The sequence below is a fragment of the Protomyctophum bolini genome, assembly GCF_963924005.1.
Source record: "Protomyctophum bolini genome assembly, chromosome: 12".
In the NCBI taxonomy this organism is placed as follows: Eukaryota; Metazoa; Chordata; class Actinopteri; order Myctophiformes; family Myctophidae; genus Protomyctophum; species Protomyctophum bolini.
Window position 1 is genome coordinate 4,546,267 of NC_137873.1, and position 13,973 is coordinate 4,560,239.

General features: G+C 40.5%; 2 protein-coding genes across 2 annotated transcripts; one reads left to right on the forward strand and one right to left on the reverse strand.

Moving 5' to 3' along the window:
- Positions 1 to 1,414: 1,414 nt before the first annotated feature.
- Positions 1,415 to 4,029, forward strand: LOC308325876 (uncharacterized protein). The gene is made up of 5 exons (XM_080778609.1): positions 1,415 to 1,574; positions 1,905 to 2,042; positions 2,514 to 2,615; positions 3,066 to 3,129; positions 3,498 to 4,029. The coding sequence occupies exons 1-4, from the start codon at positions 1,443 to 1,445 to the stop codon at positions 3,081 to 3,083; spliced, it is 390 nt and encodes a 129-aa protein (XP_080634735.1). The 5' UTR covers positions 1,415 to 1,442; the 3' UTR covers positions 3,084 to 3,129; positions 3,498 to 4,029.
- Positions 4,030 to 6,724: 2,695 nt separating this feature from the next.
- e2f5 (E2F transcription factor 5) lies at positions 6,725 to 13,324 on the reverse strand (the record flags this gene model as incomplete). The annotated part of the gene is made up of 8 exons (XM_080777906.1): positions 6,725 to 6,845; positions 6,959 to 6,997; positions 7,925 to 8,080; positions 8,758 to 9,088; positions 10,260 to 10,361; positions 10,792 to 11,005; positions 11,515 to 11,624; positions 13,157 to 13,324. 8 exons carry the CDS (start codon positions 13,322 to 13,324, stop codon positions 6,769 to 6,771), a joined length of 1,197 nt encoding a protein of 398 aa, XP_080634032.1. The 3' UTR covers positions 6,725 to 6,768.
- Between the last annotated feature and the right edge of the window lie 649 nt (positions 13,325 to 13,973).

A 13,973-nucleotide genomic window follows, 5' to 3' on the forward strand; every position in this document is an offset into this window, starting at 1 on the left:
GTGTTCTCGTCATAGTCTGTGTGGTCACAGAATTCGTTGGCTCACTATTTCTGTATAACACCGGACAGAGGTTCATCTTGCCTGGTACCGTCAGCCAATCATTGCAAATTGCAATCAAACTGTTTCCAAGAGAAAAGTGAAAATTCTGTTTAATTGAAGTTATTTTAAGAAGGCTTAAGCAAATAAACAATTTTAATCTGTCACAACGGCATATTCAACTAATGACGGAGAAAGTGTGCGGAGGATAGTCCCTGAGCAGTTGAACTGTCTCTGCATCAGCATCTCCAAATCTCCAAATATCTGCGAATGTGAGTAGGCATACAGTAGACCTATAGTAGGTTGGTAGGCCTACGCCAGGGCTGCCAACTGTGAGAATCCAGGTCCCATTTTATTCAGTTACTTTTTAACAGATAAGAGTAGTTGTAATTACATTGGAAAATGATGTAAGTTTCAGCCATTATGCAAAACGTAGGCCTACAGAAATTGATTTGATGACTGAAGCAATAATATACCATAAGACCCATATCTTAATAACCAAAAGTGAATCTGTAATTCAAATTCTGTATGATTAAGTGATCTCTGTATGATTGCATGCACTGCCCAGACTGCCCAGGCGGGGTCCTCCCCCAGAATAAACCTTGTAATGTATAGATGTTCTGGTGAATTTGAGGACTTTGATACCAAATCCAGGGAAAATCCAAGAGAAATATAACAATGCAGGAGTCATGCAGGGTTGGCAGCCACTGTACACTGTACCTGAAAGTTTTCTTTGTGGTTTTCCACTCCAATATTAATTTCACTGCATACATGATACATGTATGAGTCACTCACAGTTTACATTTCAATATGAGATAAGCCCCTTGAGTTGCAGCAACTCTTTCGAGGTTTTCGATGTGGTCCTCATACAGTATGCAATGAAGTACTGAGTATGATCTGCAGTCGTACAATAAAAACAAAACAATATATAATAAAAAAACAAGTAATTAATTGCTAAATCATAGGCTGCATTATTACAGGTGAATTGGGGGCAGGGGTCAGTAGGGTGACCTTCAAACTTCTGAAATATTTACAAGTCTTTCATTTTCAGCCAGGAAGTCGGGAACCTACAGCACCTGTCTAATGTGAACATGTAATTGACAGGGAGGAACTCGATCCCATCCCAGCCAGGGAAATAACCAGGGACGTGCGTCACCCAGAGGGACCTATGTTGTAATTTAGTTGTTGATGCAGAGATCGAAGTGTGGTAGTGGTAGTGTTTGTGTTTGCTTACGTGTGTGTGTGTGTGTGTGTGTGTGTGTGTGTGTGTGTGTGTGGTGTGTGGAGGGCAGCTTGTATTTCTCCTGTTATTTGTTCCTCCATCTCTCTCCACATGGAAGTGCTTAGCAGCGTGTGTATAAATGCTTGAGTTGGAACAGCCCAGCTCATCAGAGCATCACGCAACCATGGAGAGGAGGACGTTTCACCTGTTTCTGCTGTGTCTGCAGGCAGCTCTGCTCATCACAGTCCTCACTGCCTCAGAAATAGAGGAGGCTGAGCCTCCGACGAAGGTTAACAAACCACTTCTCTCCAGCCTGGTAAGAAGAACTCAGTGCTCGTTGTCGTTGATTTAGTGTTGTGAAAATGAAAGTTTCAGTTTAACTTTTGAGAAACTAAAGAGGTAGTAACTTTCTGTCATTTATTTTTTTAGAATGCAACCCTAAATGATATACAATACAATATAGGATAATGTCTTGGCCAGGTCTCGCTCGAAGACTAAAAAAAAACATATTCTTAACCTCAGTGGACTATCCTGGTTAAATAAAGGTATAGATTAGAAATGAACACAACATGAACAATTTGATGCTGTTTTAGAGGTTGATGTTTTATGCTGAAAGATCAATAATTGAATCCCGTTTTGATATTAGGAAGAGGAGGAGGCTGCCCCCAGTCCCACACAGAAGGAGGTCATTACAGAAAAAGAAGAACAGACAGAGGGGAAGGGGGGGATGAAGGAGATGAACTCTTGTCGTTTCAGAGCGGGGGCATGTGGAGTCTTCAACTCGGTAAGAGAGAACGTTTTTTTACCTTTCCATTCTGAAGATGACGCAAAAAGAAAATAACTCAACATTTCAACCATTTAGGTTTCAAATTATTGGCAAAATAGGCGCCGTTGTTTAAAAAGAAAAAGAAAATAGGCAAACATTTGGTGAAAATTGCAGCACATTACAACACAGAGTAAATACATTTGTGTAGAGGGGAAAAAAGGAGGAGGCCAGCAATAGGCCCATGGGATTAAATATATAGGATTTGTTTAGTTTGTTTGTTTTGATTGTACAGTTTAACAATTCATCAGTTTAACATTCTAAGTTCTAAGTTAAGTTTTTTGTAAGGCATGCACAGTATGTGGCATGAAGCCCAGTACTATAGGTCTGTGAAACCAAATGCAAATTTGCCCACGGCAGTGCTAATATTTTACTGTATGAGCAGTCTGTTCTGCTGTTTGTAGACTGAATTATACTCTCTCACCCTATCAGGATTCAAGACCTAAGCGTGAGCTTAACGCACCCGCCCGCAGACGTCCAAAACAGCGCCCGGGAGCGCTGTCCTTCTCCAAAGACGGAGTGCCACCCACTGAGGTACGGTAGCATCATTGTGTTATTATTCAACCCTCTACTTATGTCGGCTAGTGTTCTGCTGAACATGCATGCACGCTTTCAGCACCGCCCAGCATCACATTCATGCAGTCATAGATTCAGTCTGGGAGCTTCCAAATAAACCGCAGCTTTCTGTTTGCCACCAATCCCAGTGCAGTATTTTGGGGGTTAAGTGCTTTGCTCAGCACCATGCTAACAGTAGTTGTTAAGGACTTATATACCAGTGGAAAATGTTCCTCATTCACTTCCACCAGCCTACGTCATTTTAAACCAATATCCATGTTAATCCATGTACTATGACCAATATGAGATAACATGTTAAATTTGAAGTTTGCCAGATATAATGTATGTGGGCAGTGGTTTGAAAATAAATTTGATGTAAATAAAACAGGCAACTTTTCTTTTTCTCCTTTTCTTTGTTTTCCCTTTCAGCTGGACCCAGAGGTGTAGAACAGCTAGAGAGGTGACTTGTTTGGGTCGACAGACTCAACACTAGGTGAGACCGTGAGAGACATTTTGATACATATACGTAAGATAATACAAATTGAATATATCTTTCGTTTCACTGACTGACTGACTGACTGACTCTGATACCTTACCATAACCCCAATCAGGGAACCCATCGGCAAAAAATAGAATTAAAGATAAAATAAAAATGTAAATTTGAGGAGTTAAATCTGTATTGAGAGATTACCATAACCCTAATGACGATAAATACATGGATATCACAAGATGTTCCCTACCATATCACTAATAGCATGTAACATGGATATCATCAAGAGGTCCAACAGAATTTGGGAATCACTTTATTTCTGCACTGCATTTCACTGATATACTGCACATCTGGTATGTTTTCAACAAAAGGTCCTGGATTTGTGAACTGGGGACAGACGGATGAGCCAAGATGACTCAGACCGCCAATAACAGCTTCTTCCCTGCAAACAAGCTGCTCTGTTGTTTAAAGATGTTCTCATTTTGCTTGTCATCTGACTTCATTTCAGCACTAAATGTGTACAGCACAATGATTGGGTGATTAAGGTTACTAGTTATTTTATCTGTTTATTATTGTATCTGTTTATTTAGTATAGGGCATGGTTTCTGAATGTAAAAAATAATGCAAAAAAGAACAAAAAAATACTACTTAACATATCTATTCTATAATGTGGTAAAACAAAAAATATTAATACAGTTGCTTGTGTTGTACAATATGACCACAAGGTGTCAGCAGTTAGCCATATTTTTTAATGGTGTAATAATGAACATGGATAGTGCATTGAATATGGATGATGTTCTTAGAGCATCGTTTTCAGGTGTTAAATATGAATATCCTATGAAACATTAAATTGTATTTAACTTGTGTTTGGTTGGAAACTGAATAAAGGTTTTGAATTAATGACTTGTATTGGTTATTCAGCATGGAGATACAGTAGGTGCAAATTCCAGCAACTAACAAAAGTATTTTAGTCTTACTTTTGAGGATTCAAGAGGGAAAAAGGGGAATATGCAGAGTTATATTCAGTGCTATTACTAACTAGGTGCTGCAGAAGACCTTCTGGAAGACACATTTACTTAGAAAAAGTGCTGATCAAATTACAAATTGAATGTTTTTGGTAGAATAGAATATTTTTTATACTGTGTGATTTGAGTGTGAAATGTGTGGTTTACTGCTGTAAAATTAGTTATTTCTTATACGCCATATACTGTAATAGCTCATAGAAATGGGGGCGAGCATTACGGTTACCAGCTTGAATAATAACCCCAACTCTAAATGAGCTCCATCAAGTAAGTAACAGACTGTCAAATTATATTGCACACATTACATTTGTCCAAGCACCCCTTTCTTCTTGCTGATAAATGTCCTCATTTGAACTTGTGTCATAGTCACACCCACTCAAGCTGTTGTCAGCTGGATAAGCATTTTATTTCATCTATGTGGACTTCACATAATTAAAGTAAACATGGTTGTCAAAGCGAAATAAGTTAACATCTGATATAACAACTTGCCTAACACGATGAGGCCTTCTAATTGGGAATGTTCAGCGCTTTCCCCTCTCAGTTCCCCCCAGAACCCCCCTCCTTCTCTTGTACCCTGTCATCCTTAAGCCTTCCTTCCCATGAAGGAACTCTCCCCGTCTAAATTCAGCCCTGCCCAATACATTGCATTGATTTCAAACAGTTGCTTGAAGCAGTTACTATACCCCTCCACACTACTCTCATAAAAGAGTCAACACAGAGGAGGTAAGTCTGGTTTCTATATAGCTACATTATTTGGATTTTGATGTGCTTTGCACAATTAATTAATTGGTTGATTGATTAATTAATTAATTGATGCTAGAAACTGTATGGTAGAGAATGCAGCCGCAAGTTTCCGTGTCGAGTAGAGCCGACTTAGCCCCGTCCGAGTTGTACAGACAGAATAGTAAATGTAAATCCCGAACTCACCTAGCCCGAACCAGCCACGGTGAAATAGCACTTGCACTTGAAATAGCACTTTCATATTTGGGAAAGCCACGCCTCCATCAGTAGTAGTACCGTATATGTACAGATTTTTGAGTTTTCTAGTCGTGTATGCACGGAATTGTCTTGGCCCTTTACATGTGGAATCCATTCAACATCGGTTCATTGTTAATCTTTAACAATACAAATACAGGTCAGATTCAAATGTAAAGGATGTTTTGTGTCAACCAGGGCAAGACTCATTGTCAAAAAGCACTATTATTAATCTTGTAGACAAGCCTGCCAGTTTGTAAGGGGCATGAACAATTGTCTTTAACTATAGATAGATGAATTAAGTCAGATACACAAGTTATGAATATCAGTGTCAAACCAGTTATGTTCATCTAATCATGGGAGGTATCTTTTTTTAATAAGCTAAATGTATTTGTATCCACTGCATATACTTTATCATGTATAATTCTAACTTGATTTATCATTTATGTCTTATGTGCCTAACATTCTCACACAAAAAAGCAAAAGATTTCAAAACCGAATATATTTATTTAATGAAAAAAGGCTTTGGTCCCAAAAGTGTGCAAATAAACAAAATGTCATATAACAAACTCTTACAATAAAATAAAATATAAATATACAAAGTGCTAAACCATGGCCCTTAAATTTGGCCAATGAACACACAGACCAAATAATCTGGTTGATTAAATTATGATTAAGGCAGTCAAACAACTTAAATTTCAACAAACTAAACAAATGTTGTTTAAATTAGAAAAGTTGATCAAATATACAAAACCTAACAAAACCAAAATAACAAAACCTTGAAACATATAAAAACAACTCTAAAGCCATAAATTGGCAGTGTTACAGCCCATGAGGTTAAAGTTAGAAATGCAACCAAGATATTTACTTGTTAAATAAAAACACATTAGCACGATGTTGTGAAATATATATATTATTGAGATTCTACTGGGTTTATAAAAGATTGTGTGTGTAACACGCCAAAGAAAATACCAATGTGCTAACATGCTCTGTACTAAATATAATAACCCCGTCTCATCTGCATTGTTAAATAAATATCATTGATTTCACTTCAATACTGAACAACAGTCTCAAGTTTAAAACAAAAAACAAAAAAAAACACTGATATAGGCCTAAGGTCTAACTATGTGGAAAATGTCTCCACTTCAAACATGGCATGGAAGAATGCAACAAACGCACAAACGCGCACTGGAAGACATACTGTAAAGATTTAGCCTGGATCATTTCCAGCAAGGCACCTCATTTCTCTGGCATGTTTTAGATTGTCTCTATGTAAACTACATGGCGCCATTATAATATTCTCAAAGCACCCCAACTAAACTCCCCTGCACATTGGAGGCATTGTGACACGTGGTTACTGCAATAAATATGCTACAACACATTTACCGTACTTAGACACTACGTTTCATCATTGTTTGAGAGCTCAGACTTACTGTGGGCAGGCAGCCAAAGGACCATAGTACAAAAAATAATAATAATAAAAAGAAATCACATATGGAAAGGGAATCTTAGGTTGGAAAACATTACTTCTAGGCAGTGCACTTATGATGAGAGAAATAACTTCACTAACATCACTGAAACAGAGAGAACGAAATGCTCTCATTGACTGTATAAATATACAATAGTGTAATTGTCACCTTCAAGTTCAGTAATTTAGGATCTGCACATCAAAGAGGTCACACACTCCGTCATTGTCATCCAGGTTGAAGTTGTAGTCTACCCCTTCATTTGGACCAAAGCAGATAATACAATGGGAATACAACAAGATGAAATGCATGAGGTTGAATATAATAACGTAAAATATGATAGCTTCAACTGAGTCTCAAAGTACTTACCATCAGTGGACATCAGCTCATCAATTAGGTCAACAACTTCTGCAAGACAATTCATAAAAGGTAACAGTCAACAGGTTTACTTTACTCAGAGATTCCTAGACTCAAAAGATCTTGTAAGCTGCAAGCTTCTCTGGCTAATTGGAAAGTACAAACTAGAATCACACTGGACTGCTGATGCATAAAATGTTGTTCAAAGTAGTACATATGTCGTGATCAATGTGAATGCAACTCATGCAACCAGGAAATGAGACTGTGGAACTTTTTGGCAATCTGTGTAATCCACACGTATAATGTAGTCCTACTGTATGTTTTGCTTCTAATGTCTCAGCAAGAGTATGCTTTGGTGAGACTACAAGTGGGCGGTCCAAGGTCCTAACCTTGAATTCTTAATGAGTTGTGGGTGTATCCACATAATTATTTTACACATAATATACTGCGCCCCCCCCTGCTCAGCCGGGGCACCTGGTGGAGGGAAAAGGAACTCGTTTAACAACGTGTTCCTTCCATGTGCTACTGGGGAAACATTCTCAAAGCACCCCAAATAGCATGAGCATGTTGGGTGATAAGTCATGCATTGAAGGAAGCATGAGGTCAGGGCTCTCCCCAAGTTGGCAGAGGGAGAGTAGCTCACAGGATTACAGCTTACAAAAATCGTAGAAAATGTACAGTTTTTGTAAGAAAAAATAATAATGAATTAAACATGAATTTAATGCCCAATGAATATATTATCTATTAACAGGCCTGTGGCACTGCACCTTTAACACATTCCACCAATCCCACTCCTTGTTTTGCACAAGCCAAAGTATCACATAATGTAATCAAGAAAATGTATAGGCTACTAAACCGTTTAGTATTTCATATTCATATAGTATGCATGACTGTATGAGGCACCAGTCTACCAATTTGGTGCATCCATTTCTATAGTTTGGGACTGGATAACACTGGACTAATCCCCCTCTCTCTTACCCTCTCTCTCCACCTTCATGTGGTCTCCAGCTGTGTTGAGTTTTAGCAAGCTGCCTATGTCCAGCATGGACTGGAGGTCGTGGCCTGCCAGCACGGTCTGCTGGGGGCCAGATAGCATCTGCTGCATCAGTGCTGGAGGAGAGTCGTAGTGGAACTCTGCAGAGAGCCACAGCACATATGAAGATGGAAAGCGTATGTTTCCTGATAAATAACTACATAATAGAACAGAGTTTATTCAACACTAGAAAACAAATTAATTTCCATTGCAACTTCAACTCACTTACCCACTACCATTTAAATCACAATTACACTTTGGCAGAAATGTTCTGTTGTGTAGTTAGTTACATTGTCATGATAATAACTCAAAATATTGGCAAGATCACTTCAAAAGTTTTGATAAAAAATGGATCAGCCAAAAGTCACACTTTTGGACATAAAGAGTTGATTCTGCCAATTTTTTACATTAGAAAACATGACTCAGCGTTTTGAGGAATAAAATAAAATGTGTTACTGTTGATAAGAATTGTTGATTTTAGTATTAGAAAGAAGATGCATCCACGAACGAACCACCATGTTTGTTATTGCACATGTAAGAAACGGCGATAATACTTTTATAGTGATTTCGATCATTGTAAACGGACAGAGATGCTGAGTCTGGAAAAAGAAACACTGATTTGATCACTACAATGGGGAGAATCTAGTCGATCATACAATCTTCAAAGCAACTATTGAACAATTTTGACCCATATTTGGAGTTCCATCATGGCAAGGTAATATACTGTAGAGCACGCACACACACTTGTTCATATTTTTCAATGTGAGATAGACCTCACCCATCTGTGCATCAGGTGGGCTTGAGGATGGTGTCAGCATATCATCATGCTCCGGCAGCGCCATCTGGTGGTCAGAACAGAAGGAGGAGTCCTGGCTGTAGGTGAAAGAGGAGGATTCGGTGGCTGAGGAGAATGAGTTGTAGGCAGCTGGCAGGGGGACCCTCTGCAGGCTGGTGGGTGTGCTGGGTGGAGTGGGCATGGCAGAGCAGACGGGCGGCACAGAGAAGACCAAAGGCTTGCTGGACTCCGACTCTCTGTTGATGAGCATGACCTGGATGGGTGCCGTGTGGCTGCGCAGATTCACCTGGTACTTCTTCTGTCCGCTCAGCGCCTGAGGAGCAGTGGAGGAAACGAGTTCATTTGGTTTGACCTACTGCTCTTACAGTGCACTCTTCATTTTCATTTAAACGTGACTGCAGGGGGAAGGAGTTGGTGTCTTAGGCAACTTTTACACCGTAATGGTTTCCAGAGAAAGCGGCAAAGTCCCGTTGCATTCTCATGTTTTATTCAGCTTTTACACACAGTGACTGAAAACACTGTACTGTGCGTGCCAGTTGGCTAGGTGATGGTGATGCACTGTCAGATTGTCTATACCAGGCACACATGCGTACGAGAACCACTTCCATTCTAATTCCTATCACAAGGCTATTTGTTTACAATCATGGTTTCGTATGGAGAATATAGGTTGCTACAGGAAGGACATATGGTGTACCAGCATACAATAAGGTCAGACTAAAGAGGTCCTTTGTCCACCAGTCGACTTTGAGGCTTAATCAGGAGTTGAAGTAGCCACGGGGTAATCTAGGCAGTGGATATTGCTCTTGTCTTCATGTCTTTATGTATGATTATTGCCTTGTTCTTTATGTTATGTCAAATATGTGTATATGTGTTCTGCATATTTGGCTGCTGGGTCGCAAGACAAATTTCAGTGTGAACTGACAATAAAGTACTATATCATATCATATCATGGTTTACATTCACCAACGCAGCGGCTCGCTAGTCGCTACATTTATATTCGTAGGACGAGCGGGGCGAGGGAGTGCTTGCTTATTTCAGGAACTCCAAATATCGCCTACGGCTCTGCATGAACATAATAAACATAAGCGTGGTGAGTCCACGTGAGCCATGATGTCACACATTTCGAGTTACAGGAGCGACACAGGAGCGTATCTGTGTGGTCCGAGTTCTATGTTTCTGGCTTACAAGTTACAACCTTAACCCCTTTGGTAAGTGGAGAACATAGGGATTACCCTAGTGCCACTCATTAATGGGGTTTTTTCAACCAAACTATCAAAACGTAGCAAGAAGCAGGACTAAGTACTAAACTACCTTCCAATCCTCCTCTCTATCAAATTATTCTCTCGATGCCTCTATGCTCAATGTGCTTTGGAAACGATCTGGCATTTTAAAAAAAAAAGGACACAGACCCTTAAACTGGAGCATAGAATGAAATGATGCACTTATTTATAAGAGGGATGAAAAGCGTTTGAACACAGACACACCGTTTCAGGGAGTGGAACCTCCAGCTGGGTCCCCGAGGGTGCCACCACAGCCAACAGAGTTTCCCCATTGAAGGCATTGCAGATGTCCTCATGCGTCACAAACTTATACGTGCAGAGGGACATTAAGGAAACAGCCAGCAATAGGATTACATAGCGTTGGAAAACTGAGACAATGAACTGGAAATACAAGACCATGGGAACCGTTGGATCAGCAGAGCCATGATTTCAAATGGGACTGACATGGCAATTATATTTATAATACCCACCCCCTTGTACAGACCTCCATTCAATCACAAACAATGTGGAAAGGATCAAATAGGAATTTCTCTCTCAAAAGAACAAACAGTGGGACCCCAGGAGGACTATAATTTTCAGCTTTTGCAGAAGAAGTAGACAGGATCAAGAATAGAAAACTGATTAAGTCCAGTTTTAATGAATGTTCAACTGAAGTGGCAGGACGTACACTGGGGCTGTTATTAAGTGAATATTATGTACGATGAACCTTTAAATTATGTGTGAAATAAAGAAATACATTCAACCATTTCAAGTGAAGGAAAATGAACTGTAGCAATAAACAAGGATATGTTCTGGAGATGGGGTCGTGTTTGAGGTGAGCGATGTTCTCCTCCAACCAGGCCTTCTGGTTGTCCAGCTCTTTCTCCTGGGCCTCCAGCTCCGAGATCTGAGCCTTCAGCGCCTCCAGCTGTGCCTGTACCTCCTTGCTCTGGCAGGCTGTATTCTCCCCCCTGGAGGATGAGAAGGCGGAGGGGGTGTGGAAGGAGAGGTTTTGATTGATTGACGTCTTTACTGATCAATCAAATCATATGTCACAGTCACATACACAAACATCTGCCCGACCATAATCAAAAGGATAATGCAAAAAAGCGTACAGCTCGTTTCTACTGCGGTCCTCCTTTTATTTAGGACAGTGTGAACATCTGTACAGTTTAAGACAGTCACTGACACTGTGAATATTAACCAGTCACCGCCAGGTGAACGCTGTCGAATTTAAGCCCCTCTCCCAGCGATGTTGGCAGGCTGCTCGCCAACATTACTTGTAAAGAGGTTCCTAAAGTCAGATTCTAAGCTAGAAAAGATTAGTATTAGAATAGTGATTTTTTTTATTTGTGACTGACTATAAATAAAATGGTTAACACCAGCTTTAGGATAGAAGCAGGTTCAAGGCGTCATACACATCCCCACATTTAATGTTCTGACTGAGCATAAAGACAGCAGGAGAGTCAATCATACAAACCTCCACTGGATCATGTTCTTGTTTTTCTTTTCAATCAACCCCACTCCTTCCAGCACATTAGTGATGTCATAAATCCTCCTCTTCTGCCTCACAGCCAAGCTGTCAGCAGCCTGTCAATTCAAACAACACATTCTTTAGAACAGTGGTTCTCAAACATTTACATTTCAACGATTCCCCATAACTCTCAGAGTTACAGGACATTTGGAACCCCCTCAAGGAACCCTGAGGGCCTGGACCCCAATTTGAAAACCACTGTGACTGCTTTAGAAGGCAAAGGTGCCACTCAGTGGCAGCTTTGTACAACAAAGTACATCGTAGCCGCTACCAGCAGAAAATCTAACTGAAAATTCCTCTGGATGGGGAAAAAAACATTAGAGCAGAAAAGCACATTGAAATGAATCAAAGACTTTGGCTAATTAAGCTGTGCAAACAACAAAACAAACGCCTGGTTCACCAGCAGCGTCAGACAATGGTAAGAGTCTAAGAGAAAGGAGCAAGGAGGAGGCAATGGAGGGGGATAAGGAGCGTGCTGCGTAAACATTAACCAGCTTTGGCGGGCAAGTAGGGAGGGAAAACTCCTTATCAGAGAAAAGGTAAATGTAGAGAGAATACTTTTGGCATATCTGGTGTACTGTGGATAGACAGACTCAGGTTGTCATGGCAGTGAACGCAGATAGCTGGTCATGGCTGGGTGACTGTCAAAAGCTTTGTGTTTGGTTAGAAATTAACAATACTATTTACATTCATTTACAAGAGAAGAGGGTTTCCCTAGATAGTAGATACTAGCAGCAGCAGGTGTGTGTGTGTGTGTGTGTGTGTGTGTGTGTGTGTGTGTGTGTGTGGGGGGGGGTTCTTCTGTTCAGGTTAGGATCAGGATGGTGATATGAGGCATCCATCCCCATTATAGCTGCTGCATGGGTGTCATCAGTTAAAAATCATCATTACAGACACAATACCTTGGGTGGGTGACAGTCTTTTATCACAAACAGTGCTGGAATGTTTGTTTGGAAAGAAACATTTAGCCCCATTGTGTCTAAAATCTTCATGTAATTTGTCGTGCGTTCTATAAATAGACAGTCCTCCTTCCATTGTTTATCCTAGTCGATTATCAACTTGTTTGAATGTTAGCCAGCCTATATCATTTCCCTCACTCACTCATCCCCGAGCTCTCTCTCTCTCTCTCTAAAAAGAAAAAAAGTAAATCTTTAATGTTAACCAAAATGACAAAATATTAAGGTTCATGAGCAGGACGGTAATGTGATGTTCCCTGAGGAAGGAACTGGAAAGTGTGTAGGTTTCGGAATCGGAACCCCGAAACAATTTGTAGTAGTATTTCAAAGTCAGTCTCTTTCTTAATACTTTGGTGTACAATAGGGCAAAAGGGTACATTTTTTCCATCTGTAGAGTGATCGAGTTGAATTACACTAGTTTAAACAGTTTAAGCGAAAGAAATTGCCTCCCTGTGATTTCTTGGTCATGTTGAGACTTGAATGAATGGACACCTGCTGCTGCTGTTAAATCAATGCACCTGCTTCACTGACAACGCGAACCCTTTGTTCACGGAGCTTTAAACCGAAGCAGCAAAACATGACATGACAGTAAATCAAAGCAGCACTGACTGTGTTGTGTTGTGTTGACTGACCACTTTGAGGTCCAGGACGCCGTCCTCGGCTTCTTGGAGCAGGCTGACGAACTTGACGGTGAGGAGCCCCAAACTTTTCTCATGTCGGCTCGGTGTCCCGACGCCGTGCGCCCGCTGCTGGCTCGTGTGCACGACGGACTCCACGGCCATTGTTGTCTCAAACTCCATGTTCGACCCGAACATAATCCTCCTTTCTTGTTTTTATTTTTTAAGTGTCGTTATTCTCGTTTAGTTTTTTTGTCGTTGTGTGTAAAGATTACACGCCTCCATTCATTTGTGTTGTCACTGAGACGACAGTAATAATCTTTTTTTAACGGATGTTACGTTTAGGGTACGGTTTCCAAGGCGATCCTGATCCTGCTGCCCCCCTCGGCCCCTCCTGTCAAGCCAAGGCAAGGTACCCCCTTGACTCCACCCCCTCCCACCTGCTGCATCTCTCTGCTGCCAGTAGCCTTCATCATGTAGTGAACAATCTGTGGTGGAAAAAGTACTCTGATGCTTTACTGATTACTCACACTAAAGTAAAAGTACCCAAAAATTCAGTTCAAGTTTACAAGTTACACGTCAGATTGCATTGTTGTGAGCTTGTAGATCGTAGGGATGGGTCAGAAGAATAATCGATAGTTAAAATATATATATATTTTGTATATTTGTTATCTAAAGCCTGTCCATAGTAACTTCATTCTAGAGCAGGGTAGGGGTGAGAAACTTTGATGGAGAGAGGGGGCCACTAAACCTCCACATTCACTCCAGGGGGCCACATTTTTACTTGGCACTCAAATAGCCCGTAATAGTCACAAAAAATAATGATGAAGGG

What these genes read in the sequence shown, in the direction of transcription:
- LOC308325876 (XM_080778609.1), top strand. Translation starts at nt 1,443, where the DNA reads ATGGAGAGGAGGACGTTTCACCTGTTTCTGCTGTGTCTGCAGGCAGCT. An exon ending in AACCACTTCTCTCCAGCCTG is followed by an intron (nt 1,575 to 1,904) that starts GTAAGAAGAACT and finishes TTTTGATATTAG; the next exon opens with GAAGAGGAGGAGGCTGCCCC. An exon ending in CATGTGGAGTCTTCAACTCG is followed by an intron (nt 2,043 to 2,513) that starts GTAAGAGAGAAC and finishes TCACCCTATCAG; the next exon opens with GATTCAAGACCTAAGCGTGA.